Below are 22,079 nucleotides of genomic sequence, written 5' to 3'. Positions count from 1 at the left end.
CAAATTGGCAAAATGACTTTGGTAGGTAGAGGATTGAGGTCCTGAAAGCAAATTTCAGGAGATTAGGAAGAAGATTGAAAAGCAGAACCTCTGAAGCGGTAATTTCAGGATTACTCCCAGCCCCATATGTCAGAAATAGGAGACTTGAACGACTGAACAGGTGGCTGGAGAACTGGTATAGGAGGGAGGGCATCAGGTTTCAGAGGCACTGGGGCCACTTCTGGGGCAGGTGGGAGAAGATGGACGGGCTGTATCTTAGCAGAACGGGGACTAATGTCCTTACAGGGAGATTCGCTAATGCTATTGGAGAGTGTTTAAACTAAATTGGCAGGGGGCTGAGAACCTCAGAAGGAAATCACTTTTAAGGAGTGGCATTTGCATGTTCTCCCCATGTCTGTGTGGGTTTCCTTTGGATACTCTGGTTTCCTCCCACAGTCCAAAGATGTGCAGGATTAAGTGGATCGGCCATGCTAAATTGCCCCTTAGTGTCCAAAGATGTGTAGGTTAGGGGGATTAGTGGAAAAATGTGTGGGGTTAGGGGGACAGGGCAGGAGGTGGGCCTGGGTAAGATGCTCTGTCGGAGAGTTGGTGTACACTCAATGGGCTGAATGGCCTCCTTCTGCACTGATGGGATTCTATGGTTCTAATTTGTTTAGCTTATTCAGTACACCCCTTTTTATTTTTGAATGCACTTACCTCATTGCACACCTCCTCACCCAATTGCATGTCTACCTGTTCTATTTTCCTGGTGAATTCTGAGGTGAAATAATGATTTAATACTTCTGCCATAACTCTATTGTTACCTGAGGGATTGTCCTGGTCATTCCTTTATGCCCTTTACCTATCACTTCTGTCCGTTGGGACCACGACTATTCCTAATTCATAGCAATGCATTGGATTCAGAAACTGAATGCAAATAGGTCAAATTTGAAAACGATACACTAAAAGGAGCAATGTAACAGGAAGATACAACTCCAAAAAGAGTTGAACAATATATATAAATGAGAAAAACACACTGGCAGATAGACATAAGTATGGACAATTGTAAAATTAGCAATTAACCTAGCCATTTTTGGGAGTGAGTTCCAGGCTTCTACTGCCCTATTGTAACACTTGTCTTATACTTAGATCCTTCTCCCTCACCATCTCAACGCATATTATATATTATGGTCACTATTGCCCAGATACTCCTTTACTTTCACTTCTCTTATCTGGTCTTGTTCATTCCCCATTACTAGATCCAAGAATCAACATATCTATTTTGGATGTTTTACATGTCAAGTTAATAGCAGGGTGGTTGAAATTCCCCCATAATTATTATTCTATGTTTTTTACTCAATTCCCTAATTTGCATATTTCTTCCTCTGCCTCCCTTCCACTGTTAGATGGTCTGTAGACTCCTCAAATTAGTGTGATTAATCCTTTATTACTTTTTATCTCTATCCAGATGGATTCTACTTTTGTCTTGCTAATAGTGAATGCCTTTTCGATAGTGCTATTATGTAATCCTGAATAAACACAGCTTCTCCACCCCTCCTTTTTCCCTCTTTATCTTTTCTAAATATGTTGTACCCTGTGATGTTTAATTTCCTGGCCTGGTTTTTCTGTAGCCATGTCTCAGTAATCTCATTATGTCTGGTTGCTCTCAATCCGGGATTTCCTCCAGCCCCTTTTGTTTTATTATGGACAGAGGGTGCATTGCTGTACTTTTAACTTGATTTCCATGAGATTTTTTCTCAATTTATATTTAAACATCCATTTAGACTCTGTTCTATAACTCTGTTTATCCCCTTGTCATTAATGTCATAGAATCCATAGAATCTCTACAATGCAGAAGGAGACCATTCAGCCCATCGAGTCTGCGCCAACTCTCTGAAAGGGCATTTTACCCAGGCCCTTTCCCGAACCCTATTCCCATAACCCCACTCATTTACCATGGCTAATCCATCTAACCGACACCTCTCGGGACACTAAGAGACAATTACCAATTGACCAATCCACCTCACCTGTACATCTTTGGAGTGTGGGAGGAAACCGGAGCACTCGGAGGAAACCCTCGCAGATACATGGAGAACATGTAAACTCCACACAGACAGTCCCGCAAGGCTGGAATTGAACCCATGTCCCTGCTGCTATCAGGCAGCAGTGCTAACCACTGTGCCACCATGCCACCCAGAATATTCTTTATATGCTCTCCTGTCCTGTCCTGTTTACATCTAGGCTGCTTGTGGTTCCTGTAGATTCCTCCTTCCCTTCTTACTAGTTTAAAGCCTTTGCCACCTGCCTTTCTACCTTTTCCATAAGGACACATTTCCTATTCCGGTTCAGGTAGATCCCACCCCCTCGCTACAGCTCTGTCCTCTCCCAGAATAGGTTCAAAGAAAAGGGGGAGGCGATGGCCTAGTGGTATTATCACTGGACTATTAATCCAAAAACTCAGCTAATGTTCCGGGGACCCGGGTTCAAATCCCACCACAGCAGATGGTGGAATTTGAATTCAATAAAAAAAATCTGGAATTAAGAGTCTACTGATGACCATGGAACCATTACCAATTGTCGGAAAAACCCATCTGGTTCAGTAATGTCCTTTAGGGAAGGAAATCTGCTGTCCTTACTTGGTCTGGCCTGCATGTTACTCCAGAGCCAACTTCCCTCCAAAAGATGGACAATAAATATTCACCAGCCAACGAAGCCCATGCCCCACAAATGAATAAAAAAAATCTTTCTCACAACAGCGCTTTAACTTAATGTTAGTTCTCCTGGTCTGTCCATTCCTAACTCAATCTGCATGTTGGCTCACATAATAATCCAGAGATATTACTCATGTGGTCCAGCTTTTTAATTTAGAGGCTAGCTTCTTAATGCCTTTTCTGAGGGATCTCCTCCCTGGACGACCTTGAGTAGTGTAGTGTAGTGTAGCATGCCTGGCAGCGATTTGAGCTCTATGTCAGACAGGCAGCAACAAGGGCATTTGTGAAGCGACAGTGATGGGAGGACAAATGCTGTCACCCTGAGTGTGGACAGCAGGTTTCTGTTCCACAAAGCCACTGGCACTTCCTCAGGAGCGACACCTCAGTAATCCGAGTAACTGTTGGAGGACAGATTGCTGGACTACTGTGACAACCTATGAACAACTTTGCCCACTGGAGTCCACTGACATGGTGGTAGCAGCCCGAGCTGATGTGACAGCAAGCTGAGCTTCCATTATCGAGGTCAAAGGTTCCACTTTCACACCCAATTGGTTGGTGGCTTCTGCTTGTGTTGCCATGGATGATGAAACATCAGACAGAGACTTCATCAAGTTTGGGTCCTCGAGTGTGCTAATGGAATTGGCCACAACTTTTCTGGTGGAAATTATGGGCTCCAAGCTCTGTGCCAAGGGTACAATTTCAAAATTTACGAATGGATTTGTGAAACGTGGAAGCGTTGTGAATTTTGATTTGATTTGATTTATTATTGTCACATGTATTAGCATACAGTGAAAAGTATTGTTTCTTGCGCGCTATACAGACAAAGCATACCGTTCATAGAGAAGGAAAGGAGAGGGTGCAGAATGTAGTGTTACAGTCATAGCTAGGGTGCAAAGAAAGATCAGTGGAAGGTAGGTCCATTCAAAAGTCTGATGGCAGCAGGGAAGAAGCTGTTTTTGAGTCGATTGGTACGTGACCTCAGACTTTTACATCTTTTTCCCGACGGAAGAAGGTGGAATAGAGCATGTCCATGGTGCGTGAGGTCCTTAATTATGCTGGCTGCTTTGCCGAGGCAGCGGGAAGTGTAGACAGAGTCAATGGATGGGAGACTGGTTTGAGTGATGGAGACACTGTCACCAATCTTTACAGATGTACCATAGAAACCATGCTTTTCGGATGTATTACAGCTTGGTATGGCTCCTGCTCTGACCAAGGCTACAAGAAACTACAAAAGATCGTGAATGTAGCCCAATCCATCACCATGCTGTATATCTCTATGACTCTACGACACTAGTTAAACCTCAACTGATGTACTGTATGCAATTCTGGGCACTCCATTTTAGCAAGGACGTCGAGGCTTTTGAGAGAGTGCAGAAAAGATTCACAAGAATGGATCCAGGGATGGAGAACTTCAGTTTTGAAGATAGAATAGAGAAATTAGAGCTGTTTTCCTTGGAGAACAGAAGGTTGAGAAGAGATCTGATAGAGGTATTCAAAACCACGAAGGATCTGGGCAGAGTAAATAGGGAGACATTGTTTTCACTCATTAAAGGATCGAGAATGAGAGGACACAAATTTAGAATAGTTGGCAAAAGAAGCAAAAATGACAGGAGAAGAATCTTTTTTGCACAGCGAGTGGTTTCAGTCTGCAATGCACTGCCTGAGAGTGTAGTGGAGTCAGGTTTAATCAAAGCAATCAAAGGGGAATTAGACTGTTATCTGAAATGGAAGAATGTGCAAGTTTAAGGGGTGTAGGCAGCAGAATGAGACTAGGTGCATGGTACATTTGGAGAACTGGTTCAGACATGATGGGCTGTAAAATACCTGTGTTTCTGTGATCTTTGATGGTTTTAGCTCAGCTCTTGACCACAGGCGCACCTATGGGTACTCCACTGATGCCACTCCACCATCGGGGTAAGGATTTGCATTCATACCCATCTCCCCACCAGTTAGGTCCTGCTGCCTCCTGGCAATGTCCGGCCAGAACGAGGGGAGTGTGTCTGTGAGTGTGGTGCAATATCTTTGGGTGACTTGGGGTGTCATGTTTGAATAGCTCGCAATATGTGTGAGCTGTGAGATGTATGTGTGAGGGTGAGGTGAAATGTTGAATATTAGCTAAGAGTTGTGATCGATAGAGATTATTGGTTGGTTTGTAGTGGGGGGTGACATGCATTGAGCATTATCTGAAAACCTACATGACTTGCATGGGTAATCCATTTGATATTAAGTGCTGTGGGACATCTTTCAGACATGTAAAAGGGCTATATAAAGGCAGTTTTTTAAAGTGACATATTTGTCCTTTAAACCATTGGATAAGACACAATACATTTTTCCTGTAGACTTCCAAGACTGAAACACATCAAAGGAATGAGTGATAAAAGCAAAATAGTGCGGATGCTGGAATCTGAAGCAAAAACAGAAACATCTGGAAAATCTCTCTGACAGCATCTGCGAAGAGAGACTGGAGCCAACGTTTCGAGTCTGGATGATCCTTTGTCAGAGCTAGGAGCTCAGTAACGAGTGATATTTTTTAAACCAAAACTGATTGACACATCACAGATCTGTATTAACATACACTGCCATTCATGCCTCCAATTCTCTAACAGAACTTAAAAAGGGCAAGTGCAGAAAATTTTAAGAAACTTATGATGATATGTAATGTGCAGCTGTCAACATCAGGGAAAATTGGAAATTCAATTTATGGTAAGAGTGATATTGACTCCAAATCCATTAAATATCTTGGGAGATTAAGACAGATAAATAAAATGCTTTGGGCTTTGAGTGTTTTCTTTTAAATGGGTGTTAAGCAAATTGCTTTATAATCTTTACACGCATGCGTCATTTCTTTCTATTTTCCTTTTGAATGACAAGTTCAGTAGAACAAACCAAAATCATGTTTTATTATGGATTGGAAAATGTCTTCATTCCTCATACGTCTCAATGTTGTTTTTGCAGTCCCTCCATGGCCTTGTAACTTTCTGGGCGGGATTTTCCACACCCCCTGCGGCTTGCTTCGTGGCAGCGGAGACATCCCGCCGGGAAACCCACGGCAGGGTTTGCCTTTGGCGGGACTTGAAGATTCCGCCAGGGAAAACAACTGGAAAATTCCGACATCTATCTCTATAATCTCATTCAGCCCTACAATTTAGCATTCCCTGCAATTGATTCCTGCACTTCTGGTCTTTGATGCACTCTCATTTCCTTCGCAGTATTATTGCTGACTGTACTGTCAGTAACCTGTTGTTAGGTGTTTGACGTAGTTTGGTGGGTCTTATTAAGGTTTTAGGTAGTTCCATAGTAAGTATTTTTTGGTAGTAACTTCCAAGCTCGAGGCATCATAACTTGGGGGCAGAGGGTACCCTGGGGGTCCACCCAAGAAATCCTCACATGAGGATTGCCTGCCAATTAACTGGGAGTTCAAACTTCCTTTGGGCACTTGTCCTGCCTTGGGAACCACTTGATAATGCAATTTAAACTGCAAACATTGGATGGCACTGACTGTCTACAGCAATAGTAACCAGAAACAGATAGGAAAATTATAACCACTTCTAGCTTCTGAGTAGCTAGAGCACTGACCCGCATTAATAAGAACATAAGAACATAAGAACTAGGAGCAGGAGTAGGCCATCTGGCTCCTTGAGCCTGCTTCACCATTCAATAAGATCATGGCTGATCTTTTCATAGACTCAGCTCCACTTATCCGCCCGCTCACCATAACCCTTAATTTCTTTACTGTTCAAAAATGTATCTATCCATGCCTTAAAAACATTCAATGAGGTAGCCTCAACTGCTTCACTGGGCAGGGAATTCCACAGATTCACAACCCTTTGGGTGAAGAAGTTCCTCTTCAACTCAGTCCTAAATCTGCACCCCCTTATTTTGAGGTTATGCCCCCTAGTTCCAGTTTCACCCGCCAGTGGAAACAACTTCCCTGCTTCTATCTTATCAATTCCCTTCATAATCTTATATGTTTCTATAAGATCTCCCCTCATTCTTCTGAATTCCAATGAGTATAGCCCCAGTCTACTCAGTCTGTCCTCATAAGCCAACCCTCTCAACTCTGTAATCAGCCTAGTGAATCTCCTCTGCACCCTCTTCAGTGCCAGTATATCCTTTCTCAAGTAAGGAGACCAAAACTGTACACAGTACTCCAGGTATGGCCTCACCAACACCTTATACAGATGCAACATAACCTCCCTGTTTTTAAACTCCATTCCTATAGCAATGAAGGACAAAATTCCATTTGCCTTCTTAATTACTTGCTGCACTTTTAAACCAACTTTTTGTGATTCATGCACAAGGACACCCAGATCCCTCTGCACAGCATAATGATGCAATTTTTTACCATTTAAATAACAGTCCATTTTCCTGTTATTCCCATCAAAATGGATGACCTCGCATTTACCAACATTGTATTCCATCTGCCAGACCCTTGCCCACTCACTTAGACTATCTATATCTCTTTGCAGACTTTCAGCGTCCTCTGCACACTTTGGTCTGCCACTCATCTTAGTGTCATCTGCGAATTTTGACACACTACACTTGGTCCCCAACTCCAAATCATCTATGTAAATTGTAAACACTTGTATATCCTCCACAAGACACACCCATTAATCCCCCTGACCCCCATGTGACTCTGCCCACCTTCCCAGTAATCCCCAACCCTCCAGGGACTACCACTACATCCTGACAACTCCCCGACCACCCCATTCCCCCGCCACCCGTCCCTGCTACTATTCTCCGCCCTTGATCCTACTCAATCATTCCCTCCTGGCACAACACACCTGCCAAGGACTTACCGAATCCTCACCTGCCTCCATGCTTGCTTCTACACATGGCTCTTTCCAACACTATACTGATCCCTAGGTGTGGGTCATTTATTCTCTTAAATCACTGTGTGGGTGGTACTGTAGTCAGTCTCATGTGAATCCTTTATGTGCCACACCTTTATACTTCACAGTCCAGTCTACAGTACTGGAAGTACCTCTCTAAACCTCTCTGCTTCTCCGGTCATCTCCTCTCTTTTGCAACACTCCATAAAACCAACTATTGCCAAGTTTTTGGTCACCTGTCCTAATGTCTTCTTTCTTAGCCATGATGTCGCTTTTTCGTCTGATTACATTTCTGTGAAGTACCTTGAAACATGTTACCACATTTCTATATAAATGCAGATTGTTGTTGTTGTACAGTCAATGTACCATAGCATTGCAAAAAGCAAAGTGTGACCAAATCTAAACAGAAAATGTTGACTGTGAACATTCCCACCGACCACTTTCTGCCTGGACCTGGTACTGGCCACCTTGGCCAGCCTGAGCAACAGGCTTGCCCTCTGCCCTTCACACTGGGTGCTCCAACATCAGGAGCATGGGACTTAAGAGTAATTGAAATAGAGGAGCACATGCGTCTGCATGGGTTTCTTCCAGATGCTCCGGTTTCCTCCCACACTCCGAAAAACATGTTGGTTAGGTGCATTGGCCATGCTAAAATTCTCTGTCAGTGTATCCGAACAGGCGGCGGAGTGTGGTGACTCGGGGATTTTCACAGTAACTTCACTGCAGTGTTAATGTAAGTCTACTTGTGACACTCATAAATAAATACATTTTAAATAAACCTCTTCTAATAAAGAACAAAGAACAAAGAAAATTGCAGCACAGGAACAGGCCCTTCGGCCCTCCAAGCCTGCACCGACCATTCTACCCGACTGAACTAAAACCCCCTACCCTTCCGGGAAACATATCCCTGTATTTCCATCCCAATAGTGGAATAGAGGTTGTAATTCTTAATATAACCACTCTCTGGCTCCTGAATTCTCCTATATTCCTTTCTTTTGAGGTGACTGTCACATTTATGACCTTGAATTTTTTGGACTCTTCCCTTTTCCCCCCATCCACAAATCTGGTGGGTATCAACTGTGGCTTATTTAATATCACTCTTGTTTCTGAGTCAGAAGGTTGTGTGTTCAAGTTCCACTCTAGGATTTGAGCACAAAAATTTAGGCTAATGCTCCAACACAGTACTGGGGGAGTGATTTACTACTGGAAATGTTGTCTTTTGGATGAAACTAAGGCCTTGTTTGCCTCCCAGGTGGATCTAAATGACGCTATGGCACTGTTTCAATGAAGAGCAGATGAGTTATCCCTGAGGTCCTGTCCTGGCCAACATTTAATCCTAATTCAACAGTTCATTGCTGTTTACTGGAGTTTACTGTGTGTGTATCAGTTGCCCTGTCCCCTACATTACTACAGTGGCTATACTTCAAATAGAAATTATACAAAAGCAAAATACGATGGATGCAGAATGCAGTATGAGTTCTGATGAAAGGTCATCAACGTAAAACATTAACTCTACAGCTGCTGCCTGACTTGCTGAGTATTTTCAGCATTTTTTGCTTTTTTTCAAAAAATACTTTGTCATACTTAATTGGCTGAAGTGCTTTGGGAGCTTGTGAAAGGTATAATATAAATTAAATCTTTCTTTATGAAGATATAAAGTTCATTTATTCGTCACGAGTAGGCTTACATATATAGTGCTGTGTTGAGCTAAGTCTTTTTTTCATTTCCTGGTATTGTTTGTGGTTTTAAATGATACACGAGCTTAGCGATCTTAAAATAAATATTACAATTAATTATCCTCTGGGTTCATTGGATGTTGGGAATCACATTTCCTGATTATATCTCGTCATCATTTATTGAATCATCAGAAATATGTTTTACAAAGAAAACATTCAGTTGAAAAATGATAGGTAGCGTGGATACAAGATCTTGCAGTTGATTAATGAATGAATAGATCTCAGGTTGGTAATAAAGAGAGAAAGTGGAAAAAACTAATGTTAACTCAGTTCCTCTCTCCACAGATGCTACCAGACCAACTGAGCCTTTCTTGCATTTTCTGGTTTAGTTTAGATCTCTGTAGTATTTTATTTTGATATAAGAGATACCTTTCACTGATCTTCTATTTTGTTCTATTCCCACTTACATAGTCATAGGGCAGGATTTTCCAGCTGCGCTCGCCCCAAAACCGGAAAATCCTGTGTGAGGTCAACAGACCTTTGCGTGGTTCTCCCCCGCCACCGCCTGCTATGATTCTGACAGCGGGTGGGACGGGAGAATTCCCCCATAGAACCATAGGGCGGAATTCTCCCCAAAAAACCCAAGTGTTGAATTTGTGGGAAAACTGCAGTGATTCACGTTGTGTTTTTTCAGTGCGAGTTCAAATTAGAATCTCCCATGCTCTGTGCAATGCAGAGGTCACCAGCATGAATCTCTTTAAATTTCAGTGGGTGCCTGTTCCTGCCCAGGAGGCTGAAACCAGCGGGCCTCTGAGCCTGCGCAGTGGCCCCAAACTGTCAGCCTCCCGATCGCTGGCCAGCTTGATCGCTGGATAGCCCACAGTGCTGCCCCCCACGGCCCGATCGTGGCCCCCCCCCCCTGACTATTCCTAGGCCAGCCTCAACACAGCCCCCTCATCCAGGACCGCCTCAATCTCCAGCCCCCATCTCCTCGCAGTGTCAATCCCTCAACACATCTTCTCCTTACCGCCCCCCCGCCCCATCAGCATTCCGCAGGGACCATTCTCTCCGGGACACTTTGGGGAGGGCAAGAAGGAGAGCTGGAACGGAAAGAGTAAAAGTGGAGGTGAGAAAGAAGGATGATAAAATGAATGAATAGGATGAAACAAACTGAAATAAAATAAATAGAAATGGGGTGAAGGTGGAGGAGAGAGTTCATGCTCTGAAGTTTTTGAACTCTATCACACTCCATCACACCCAACACCTCACCCGCTGTCCACGGCACCTTCCTATGCAATCGGAGATGGTGTAACACCTGTCTCTTTACCTCCTCCCTGCTCACCGTCCCAGGTCCTAAACACTCCTTTCAGGTGAAGCAGCGCTTCACATGCACCTCCTTTAATCTGGTCTATTGTATTTGCTGCTCCCAATGCGGTCTACTCTACATTGGAGAGTCCAAACGTAGACTGGGTGATCACTTTTGCTGAACATCTTTGGTCCGTCTGCAAGCAGGACTTAGACCTTCCTGTCACTTGCCACTTCAACACACCACCCTGCACTCCTGTCCACGTGTCCATCCTTATCCTTTTGCAATGTTCTAGCGAACCCCAACACAAACTGGAGGAACAGCGCCTCATCTTCCGATTGGGCACTCTACAGCTTTCTGTGCTGAACACTGAGTTCAACAACTTCAGAGCATGAACTCTCTCCTCCACCTTCACCCCATTTCTATTTATTTTATTTCAATTTGTTTCATCCTATTCATTCATTTTAGCATCCTTCTTTCTCATCTCCATTTTTACTCTTTCCATTCCAGCTCTCCTTCTTGTCCTCGCCAACCCCCCTTTCCCCTTTCAGTGTAACTGCCACATTCCTCAGGCAGTCCTTTTACTATTTGTACCCCTGTTCTGCCGTTCATGCATTCTGGTCACTTAATAGACACTTTTAGCAACTTCTCAGCCTTCTGCATTCTCATTTACATTCCCTTTGTCCCATTCCAACCCACCGCCCCCCCGACCCTCTTAGTATAAATCTCTGCTGATTCCCTTTGTTCTCAGTACTGACGAAGGGTCATTTAAACTCAAAACGTTGGCTCTATTCTCTCCACAGATGCTGCGAGACCTGCTGAGATTTTCCAGCCTTTTCTGTTCTTGTTGTTGAAGCAAGGGTAGATCATTCAGCCCATCAAGCCTGCTCCACCATTCATTTTGACCAAGGCTGATCATCAAATTCAATATCCTGATCCCGCCTTTGCTCCCAAAGATCTTGATCCCTTTAGCCCCAAGAGTTATATCTAATTTCTTCTTGAAACCAAACAAGTTTATCCGTGCCGCCCCCACGGGCATAAGGCCCAGGTTTTGGAGAGGGAAGTGGAACCTGGAAATGGGGCAAAGGATTGCAAGGATAAAGGGTGAAGGGTGGATTTTTCAAGGGACCTGATGAGTATGACTGGTATTTTGTGAAGGAGCTGCCACTAATATCGTGGTAACGTGTCCAGAGGGGCAACTTTTTCACACAGAGGGTGGTGAGTATCTGGAACAAGCTGCCAGAGATAGTAGTAGAGGCGGGTACAATTTTGTCTTTTAAAAAGCATTTAGATAGTTACATGGGTAAGATGGGTATAGAGCGATATGGGCCAAGCGCGGGCAATTGGGATTAGCTTCGGGGTTTAAAAAAAAGGGCGACATGGACAAATTGGGCCGAAGGGCCTGTTCCCATGCTGTAAACCTCTATGACTCTAGGTGGTTGACGGTGCAGACTGGGACGGCACGGTACTGTGCTTCTGCTTCACACAGTAGGACAGTACTGCTGCTTCACAGCGCAGGGGACCCGGGTTCGCTTCCCGGCTTGGGTCGCTGTCAGTGTGGAGTCTGCTCGTTCTCTTCGTGTCTGCGTGGGTTCCCTCCGGGTGCTCCGGTTTCCTCCCACAGTCTGAAAGGCGTGCTGGTTAGGGTGCATTGACCCGAACAGGCTCCGGATTGTGGTGACTCGGGGAATTTCACAGTAACTTCATTGCAGTGTTTATGTAAGCCTTACTTGTGACTAATAAATAAACTTAAAAAAACTCGATGGGCCGAATGACCTTTTTCTGCACTGTAGGGTTTCTATGATTTCCATGAGTGAAAGATGAAAAGCTTCCACAGCATGTGTCTTTTTCTCAGCACTGCTCAACTTGTCAAACCTGCTGACGGCGCCAAAGGCTGCAACTGCGCATGTGCACGAAGTGCTGCCCCCCCCAGGGGTGAGGCATGAATAAACGCATTCCCCCTGTGGTGCGCTGCGCATGCGTATGTTCGCCGCGTCAAAAGAGCTCGCTCGCTGGAATCGCACGTATGCGCATGCGTTCCCCTCCCGATGGCGGCTCAGCGCACTCGTTCGTTGGCTCCGCATGTACTGCGCACGCGGCCCCTTCCCGATTCCGGCTGAGCGCGCACACGCACGCACCGCCCCCCCCCGCACGCAGGCTTGACGCGCATGCTCCCCCCTTGCCGGGGGTGGGGGACGGGACGCGCACGCACACTCCCCTTTTTGGCGGGCGCGAGTGTGCGCACGCTTCTCCTGGTCGGTGGAGGGCAGGCGCGCGCACGTTGACGTCCCGCAGAGCCCGAGTGAGCGCGCGCGAGCGAGTGGAGGAAGGGGAAAAAAAAACCCCAGAGGATCGAGTGAGCGCCATCAGGCAGTGAAGTCTCTGAGTGTCACCCCCTTTCCCGACAATGGCCAGACTGGAGCAAGTCCTGATCCTCGATCCGCCCGTCGAGCTCAAATTCAAAGGTGACTGACTGGCGCTGGCACCCATTCCAACATCTAATGTATTAATTAATATAATCTGGGATGTATGTATATTAGATGTGTGAGCTGCCGGAGGCGCTGCTGCTTTCCTACATTCACACTCCCTTCCGTTTTCTTCACCCATCCCCCGGCTATGTGGGGCCGCCGCCCTGGCCGCTTGTGTGTTTTTTTTTGGAGAGGGTGGGTGGGTGGGGGGGCGGTGTGTAGGAGGGGGGGGGGAACATCTGCAGCCGGCTCCCCGGAGCGGGGTGTCGGCGAAGGCCGCCGCCGGGCTCTCCGGGAGCCACAGGCGCAGCCGCCATTTTGGCCGCTTGGCGCTAGGCCGCGGCTGGAGCCTCGGGTTGTCGTAGCGGCGGGCGGCGGCCGGGCTTTGTGGCCGAGGGCGAAGGCAACGCCGAGTGGGGTCGGCTCATCCACACACTCTCTCGCTATGTTTTCAGCTTTGCTCCCAAATCTATTCGGTGGGGTTGGGGCGGGAAGGGGGGCAGTGGTGTGAGTTTGCACCGACTGGGCTCCCACGCCCCGGCCTTTAAAAAAAAAAATTTTTCCTTTGCTGACCCAGTGAGGATCTTGAGCTGGGGAACCGGCTTTTCGGGGCTGAGGAAAGGTGTCAAACGCTGTACCGACCCCCCCCCCCCAAGCACACGGAATTCGGGGGTTGAATATATTCTCCTCTAAACTGCATCCTTCAGAGGTATAGCAATGGTAATCTATGTCAAGCAAAAGTCTTGATTCAGTATGCGCAAATATTCACCTTAATTTGGAAACACATCTCTCAAATTGCCACTTATAACAGAGGAAAGCACCCCCCTCATTGCGTTGCAACTGTATTTTTAAATAAGAGATAACAATAAATGACTTTCTTAGCATATCATCTCTTTTCCCCACATAAATGCATAACTTTGCTTAAAATGTTACTCAACATTTTTTAGAGCAGAAATTCTAGACGTTTCAGATACTCGTTTAAATGTTCCTATTCATTTTTCCCATTCTTTGATGTTATAAACCTTGTTGAGACAGGAGGCTTTAAAAGCATTGGTAATTGGTATGGTTTTAATCTGTAGTCTTCCACTAGGGAATATTTATAGGAGATGCACACTCAGTGCAGTGGATGGTCACATGAATTTTTAAAAAATAATTAAGGTCATTAAAGCTAGATATAGTGCGTATCATAGATTCAGGGGGTTTTGAGAGGTCAGGGTAAAAATACTTTATTTAATTTATTTTCAAGTCCTGATGTCAAAATTAGCCCATGGCTGGTTGAGGAGGGGTAACTTGGTATGCCACGATCTCTTTTTGGCTACCTAAATACGATATTGCCCTGCTAGTCTCTGACTCTCCACCATGGTACTGACTAGCTCCACCCAGAGTGCCAACGAGGCTGTTGGAACCACGACTGAGCTGCAATCTCTGCCCTTTGACACCAAGTGGATTATGTTTCTTAAGATCGTTAGCATGACATGATCTTGTGCGTTTTTTTTTCGCTAGACTTCATTCCAAAGAACTGATCCAATAAGTAATTTATGCTCATGAGTTAATTGCTGATTCCAGATGACATTTAAGTTTGAGCCTTTAAAATTATGCTGCTAACTTGCAGACAAACATGCTATTGTAGAAAACTAAGGTGGCCTTTAGTAGTAAAGAAATTTCTTAGTGCCTCATGAATAATGGCAAGGAGGAAAATCAGTCTCAATAATAAAGATGATGGATAAAGACTGCAGAAGGCTCTTGACAGATTCATACTTGATTTTCTAATTGCTATTTAGGACCTGAAATCATTTAGTAATGTTTTATCCTCCCAATTGGTGAGATATTTGCTTTGTTTTCCTGAAACTTGTGTTATATTGTGGTGAAATTGTCCAACCTTCAGCTTGCCAAAGTTTTGGGGCTGCATTTCTGGTTTATTTAAACAAAGAAAATGTAGTTTTAAATGAAATTTAAATTATATTTTCTTATGTTTGAGTAAAGTTTGCAATTTCATATCATTCTCCCCACCCTCCTGAAAATGTGCAATTTCAACTTTGATTTGACTGTAGCCTCTGCAACATGATGAGGAAAGGGAAACTTTCACAAACTTCTCCCTGCCACCATCTGTGGTGGAGTTTGGAGTCTGGAACTACCTTCCTTAGCCTGCTGCCTTGCTGTAGCTCTCCTCACCTATTTCTGATCATATTTTTAGTCTTTCCAAAGGGATGGTAGTCTGGTACTAATTCTCCAGAGTCATGATTTCAAATCCCACCACATAAACTGGATGAATTCAAATTCAATTAATTAATAAATCTGGAATAAAAAGGTAGTTTCAGTAATGGTGAAATAATTGTATTGTCATAAAAACCCATCTGGTTGACTAATGTCCTTCAGGGTAGCAATTTTCTTTTGATTAATTCATGGAATCTGGACATTGCTGGCTGGGTCAGCATTTATTGCCTGTTCCTAATTGCCCTTGAACTGAGTGGCTTGTTAGGCCATTGTCAGAGTCAACCACATTGCAGTGGGTCTGGAGTGCATGTAAGCCAGACTAGGTAAGGACAGCAGATTTCCTTGACTAAAGGACATTAATGAACCAGATGGGTTTTTCGACAATGGTTTCATGGTCATCAGTAGATTCTTAATTCCAGATATTTTTTGTTGAATTCAAAATCCACCATCTGCCGTGGCTGGATTCGAACCTGGGTCCCCAGAGCATTAGCCTGGGTCTCTGGATTATAGCCTACACAAGAGTTCAGATCCATTGCAATTTAGTTGACTCTTGACTGCCTTGTGAAGTAGCCTCGTCTGTCAAACCGCAGCAGAAAGGCTGGGGAAAAATAAAACAGTATGAACTGCCAGCACTCGTCTAGACATGAGAGATGACAAGGGCATACCCTGCCTAGTTGACTGCAAAGTCCCCATAATAACATCTGGGGCTTTTATCAAAATTGGGAGAGCCGTCCTGCAGATTGAACAAACAATAGCCTATTCAAACTCACAATCATACATCAGTCTATGTCCCAGGTTTCTCTATAGCATAACCAATATTGTCCCACTGAAGAACAGACTCACCAAACCAAGAGCTGTTGGCAGGGAGTTGCACTGGGAATTTCAGTATTACTGGCCCAGTGAAGTCTCATGGCATCAGGGCAAACATGGCAAGGAAACCTCCTTCCAGTTATCACCGACTGTCCTACTTTGAATGATAAACTTGCACTCCTCTGTGTTCAGTACCACTTGGAAAAAGTACTGAGGTTAGTAAGGGCACAGAATGTTCCAAGGTGGGGAAATTCAATGCTCATCACCCAGAGTGGCTTGGTAGCACCACTGTTAACCAAGCTGGCTGAGTCCTGCAAAATATATATACCAGAGGTGCCTGTGGCAGATTAAGAACACCAACACGAGGGACAAGACCTAATTCTCACCATGTCTGTCACCATTCAGATGCACCTGTCCATGATAACATTGGTTGGAGCGATGCCCAGTTTATGTGGAGATGAAGTCCCATCCTTTATCATCATCTGCGGCATTTTCATCTTGCCAAAAGTGATGGAGACGCCACAAATAACCCAATCCTCAATCATGGTGGCTGACAGCATGTCAGTGTAGGCTTTCCAACCATCTTCAGTCAGTAATGCTAAATGTGTGATCTATCTCGGCCTCCTCCTGGGGTCCCCAGCATTACAGATTCATTTAATTTCATTTGCACTGAGTGTTATCAAGTAACAACTAACTGCCTGCAGCAAAAGTCCTTTCATATTCGTTCATGGGATGCGAGAGTCTCTGCCAAAAGCCAGCATTTAATACCGCTCCCCAATTACCCTTGAGAAGATAGATGTGAACCTCTAGAATGGCTGCAAGCTCATCGGATATGGATAGGCTACTTCAGTCTTGCCAATATTGAATTGAAGGATATTTCTGCTCATCCAGTAATGGATGCTGGATAAGCAGTCTGATTTCGCAACATGGGAGGAGTTGGGAGAGGTTGTGGTGAGGTAGAGCTGTGTTGTCTGTGGATCCTGTGCTTTTGGATGATGTTGTTGAAGATCAGTATGTAGATGAGAAATAGCAGCGGGGCAAGTAAGGATAGATTCTTGGCTTATATCAGAGGTTTTGGGAGCAGGAAGAAAAGCCATGGCAATCACTGAGCTACGATTAGATAAGAAAGGATCCAGGTGAGAGCATATCAACCAGTTGAACAAAGTGGTGACGCCTTGGAGGAAGGTGGTGTGGTAAATTGTCAAAGGCTGCACATAGGTTGAGAAAGGTGAGGCGGGATAGTTTGCCTTTGTCACAGTCACATAGAATGTCATTTGTGATTTTGAGCCGTTTTGTCTCCTGTACTCTGGCAATGAAATTTGATTGTGGAATTAGCTTTATACGTTTTATCACTATGACTTTAAACAATCAAGAATGGATCTAACATATCAGATGAATGTGCATTTAAATTAATCATGAGCTGCATTATATCTCTGCCACAGGAAGTGGTTGAAACAAATAGTATCGATGCATTTAGGTACACGAGATGGACAAGGGAATTTTTTTCTTCTTTCATGGAATGTGGCCATTGCAGGTAAAGTCAGCATTTGTTGCTCATCCCTGATTGTTTGTGAACTGAGGATAGTCAACCACATGGCTGTGCCTAGGAGTCACATATAGGGCAGACCAGATAGGGATGACATTTTTTTCCCTAAAGGACATTAGTGAACCAGATGACAGTTATGGTTACGATTATTGAGACTAGCTTTATATTCCAAATGTATTATTAATTGAATTAAGATTTTACCAGCTGCTGTTGTGGGTCCCTGGAGTTTTAGCTTAGGTCTCTGGATTACTATTCGAGTGATATTGTCACTGTGCTGCCATTCTCTTTCCCACCCTCCCTGCCCGAGGTTAACAATGATAGATTTAGATGAAAGAAGGGAGGAGGCTCGAGTGGGGACTGGTTAGACAAGCTCTTTTCTGAAATTAAACTTTAACCGTTGTTATTATGTAAACTTTATTTAAAAAGTTACAGTTTGGTCATTGCATCTGTATGTAGCTGCGATTTTTGTACTGTTTGTACACTTGGCCATGGAAAAGAAAATAAATAATGGACAGATTTCATCCTTGGTTTAAATTTCACCAAATATGTCGAATCATCTGAAACTATTGCCAAATATCCAAACATTACTTAAACAGCATTTTCCAAAATGGTTTACACATGAATGATAGATCATAAATGCATAGGGCAGACATTTTTTCAATCCTTTTTAACATGAATATATGTAGCTGTATATTCCAGACATGACTGTCACATGCATCTCTCTGGCTGCACCAATCAAATTGTCTATTCTTCCCTTTGGCTGCTGACTTTAGGTTAAAAACACACAATCTTTTAATTTAATATCTCGGGTAATATGGTTAACGTATAAAATTGTGTTTGGTGTTCGAGAAGCTTCATTAATTTTTCAGTATGAGGGCTTTGCATGTTTCAAAAGTTCAGGGTGCAGAGCTGCTGTCAGCTGAAGTCAGTTTCTTGCTGAATTTCGTCTTGCTGTGCAATCTTGTTTTTGCAAAAAGAGGTTGAAGAAAGTTTCAGTAAAATAACGTCATAATGACTCGTGAATTTTCAGAGGAAGATAAAGTCCAGTTACAAAATGCCTTTTTACAGAAATTAAATCTGACGATCAGTCACTGTAACGAGTGGCCTGATAAAATATTATTTATGTCGCACATCTTTGCTCTCGAGCAGCACATCCTTTGACTAAGCAATGCAATGGAAGATGGTATATAATTTGTTTATTTGTGTTGTCTGCACTGTTGCAAAAATGCAAATTGTGCACCAAAGTTTGCATTGGTGGCAGTACAGTGAGGGTTCACTAGATTGATCTCGGGAATAAGAGGGTTGTCCTAGATGAGAAGCTGGCTAAATTGGATCTATATTCACTGGAGTTTTGAAGAACGAGAGGCTATCTCATTGAAATCTACAAGGTTGTGAAGGGACTTGGTAGGGTAGATACTGAGAGGCTGTTTCTCCTGATTGGAGAATCTAGGACAAAAGGAGCACAGTTTCAGGATACAAGGCTGATCGTTTAGGACTGAGATGAGAAATTCTTTCACTTCATGGGTTGTGAATGTTTGGAATTCTTTACCCCAGAGGGTTGTGGGAGAGATGGTTGGATATGCTGAAGACTGAGACAAATTTTTGAATGCTCAAGAGAAAAGAGGGAGTGGACAGGAAAGTGGAGTTGAAGCCCAAGATCAGCCATGATCATATTGAATGATGGAGTAGGTGTGACAGGCCGCACCTTTTCTCCTTCTCTGATAGCTGAGTAGGTGTTGTTGGACTGAAATAAGGTAGCTTTGTATAGTGCCTTTTTGCAGTCTCAAGGTGACATGAAACCCTTAGAGCCATTGTTATACTTTTGAAGTGTAGTAAACATTTGGAATGTAAGAAACGCAGCAGCCAATTTGCACAACAAGGCAAAAGGGAGGAACGGTGCGTTTTAAAGGAGCTGTCAATCATATGTTCTTCCTGTTTTACTTTAAGTAGTGTTGGGATTGCTGTATTACATTTAAAAAAAAAATTCCTGAGCAACTGTACTTAGCTTCCAACGGGCCTTAGAATTTGTTTTTTTGGTGCATTTCCTCAAAGGGACTAATTGAACAAGTCCAAGCTTTGATCCTGCTGTGTCTACAAGAACAAGTTTAAAAAATAATGCCAGTTTATCTGTAGACAGCATTTTTCAAGGTCCAGTGCTGTCTTTATACTCATTAAGAAAAGGTTACCAAAATGTAAAAACTCCCTTGTTATCACATAAGAACCTGATGAGGCTAATCAGCATCTCAAGTCTGTTCTACCATTCACTTACATCACACACTATTTGCATTTATACAGCACTTTTAATGTTGTAACATGTTCTTGGTGCTTTGCATAAACATTATTGAACAGTGTTAGGCCAGATAGGGTCACAATAATATTAGGCTAGGTAACCACAAGCTTGGTCAAAGGCTTTTATGGGGAGTCTTAAAGGAGAGAAGGGAGTTGGAAAGCCTGAGACAGTTGCCAGAGAGAGTGATGGAATTGGTGGCAGGGAAGCAGCTTTCGTCATCTTGATACTTGGAGAAAATTACTGTTCATCCAGTACTGGGCTGTTGTCAGACAATTTTGTGACTAAGGTGTTGAAGTGGAGGAGAGAAGAGCTGGATATGCATGTGGAAACTGGAGCTGTGATTATGGATTATTGGTCAAGGATAGCATGCAAATGATGGGTGGAGGGGACAAAGGATAGATTTCTGGGTGGGACAAGGGAGATAATGGTACATAAGTGAGAAAATCCACTGCACGGCATTCTCTGGCTGCAACAGGATAGATATAAATGAAACCAGACCAGTGCAGTCCTACGTGGCTGGATGATGGTGAGGGACCTTGGAGTTGTATTTCATGATTAATTCTGTCAGAGAGACTGCAGGTCAAGGAAATTAAGGAGGGATAGATTGCCATTGTCACTATGATGTCCTTTCTTACTTTGGAAAGATCCCTTTCCTACTCCACAGGGGTCAAAATCTGATTGGAGGGATTCAAACCTGGGAATCCTGGGAAGCTCTTAAGGAAAGAGACACCGATGGTTGGATTTTGAGCAAAGGGGTATTGTGGTAGACTCCTTGTTTGAGGATGTCCAAGCTGTAAGCGATTTCATCATCTACTGTGGATCCTTCTATGTTGGATGTTGTGAGTTTGGCGTGGATGGTCCTTGGATTATGCTGAACCAAATTTCAGTGCTTACCTCCATTTGGACCATTTGGCTGCCATATTTTCCCAAGAGAGGCTTTTAATGATGGCAGATTTGAAGGACTGTAATGCTGGCTGACATGAGAGTCAGGATAAGAAGTTGGGTGGTCAGATATTTCGTGGGAGTCAGGTGTAGAGAACAAGAGGTCATGGATGGGGTTGGAGTGGGGCGAGGAGGAGAGACGGGTAGGAAATGAGAGATACCAATTCAGGTTTGGGCATGAGCCAAACTTTTGAGGAAATTGGCCTCTAAGGAAGGGAAGCAGCAGAGCAGCTGACTGGATGGTCTCTGTTCTCTGTCTTAACTGCAAAACATGCGAACGTGAGCTCAATGCAGTTACTGTTGGAGGTGAATGAGGCAGGTAAGGGTGGTTTAGGAAAATGAAGAGAAGCTGAGTATTTTTTTACCTTCCTGGATGATCTTTGAAAAGGGGGCAGACTTAATGATGCAGAACATTTCCCAATAATGCTTTGAAGTGATCTAACCTTATTTGGTGGTGAATGGTTAAACTTGCATCTATTGGACTGAAGAGTTGAAGGGTCTACTTGGCAGTGATTTGGATGGGAAAGAGTAATAGCAGAATCCAAGACATCAAAGTTGGTGGAGAGGGTGTGATTTAATAAATCCATGGTTGCTGAGCTGCCAAAATAAGTTGAAGGCCAAAAGTTAGATGGTTGGGAAATGAAGCAGAGTGGTAAGTGACTTGAGAGTTATTTTTCAGGGTTAGGCACAGCAAGAAGTGGACTTGGGAGGTGGGAAGGGAATGTAGGTAGAGCGCGATGCAAGAAAATTATCAGATTGCTCTGAGTGACATGAAAATGCATTGAAGTGCAGTTCATGTCAACTGTATTCATAAAATGTAGATAGAGTAACATGTAAACAAAATATAGCTAGTGAACAAATGGTCCTTGACCCCTTATTTAAAGTTTATTTATTAGTGTCACAAGTAGGCTTACGTTAACACTGCAATGAAGTTACTGTGAAAATCCCCTAGTCGCCACACTCTGGCGCGTGTTTGGATACACTGAAGGAGAATTGGCCGATGCACCTAACCAGCATGTCTTTTGGGCTGTGGGAGGAAACCGGGAGCACTGGAGGAAACCCATGCAGGCACTGGGGGGAACGTGTAAACTCCGCACAGACAGTGACCCAAGTTGGGAATCGAACCCAGGTTCCTGGTGCTGTGAGGCAGCAGTGTTAACCAAGGTGCTGCCACTGTGCTGCCCATAGGGCGAATGCAACAGGGTCAAATGAAACATGCAGATTAACATATTTAAACTAGAATGTCTTTTTGGTAAAGTTGAGATGGATCAGAACCAGTATATCTGGGTTGCAACTGGGGTTTTG

General features: G+C 43.9%; 1 protein-coding gene across 1 annotated transcript in view; it reads left to right on the top strand.

Annotated features, from left to right (window-relative positions):
• Positions 1-12,681: 12,681 nt before the first annotated feature.
• Positions 12,682-22,079, top strand: part of vapa (VAMP (vesicle-associated membrane protein)-associated protein A) — a 94,382-nt gene continuing 84,984 nt past the window's right edge. The window contains exon 1 of the mRNA XM_078215729.1: positions 12,682-12,969. Within this exon, the coding sequence (XP_078071855.1) occupies positions 12,912-12,969 (58 nt within the window). The 5' untranslated portion in view covers positions 12,682-12,911. The remainder of the gene's footprint in view (positions 12,970-22,079) is intronic.

This window comes from Mustelus asterias, chromosome 7 (assembly GCF_964213995.1).
Source record: "Mustelus asterias chromosome 7, sMusAst1.hap1.1, whole genome shotgun sequence".
Lineage (NCBI taxonomy): Eukaryota > Metazoa > Chordata > Chondrichthyes > Carcharhiniformes > Triakidae > Mustelus > Mustelus asterias.
The sequence above is the reverse complement of the archived record's forward strand: the minus strand, read 5'-3'. Positions and strand labels throughout refer to the sequence as shown.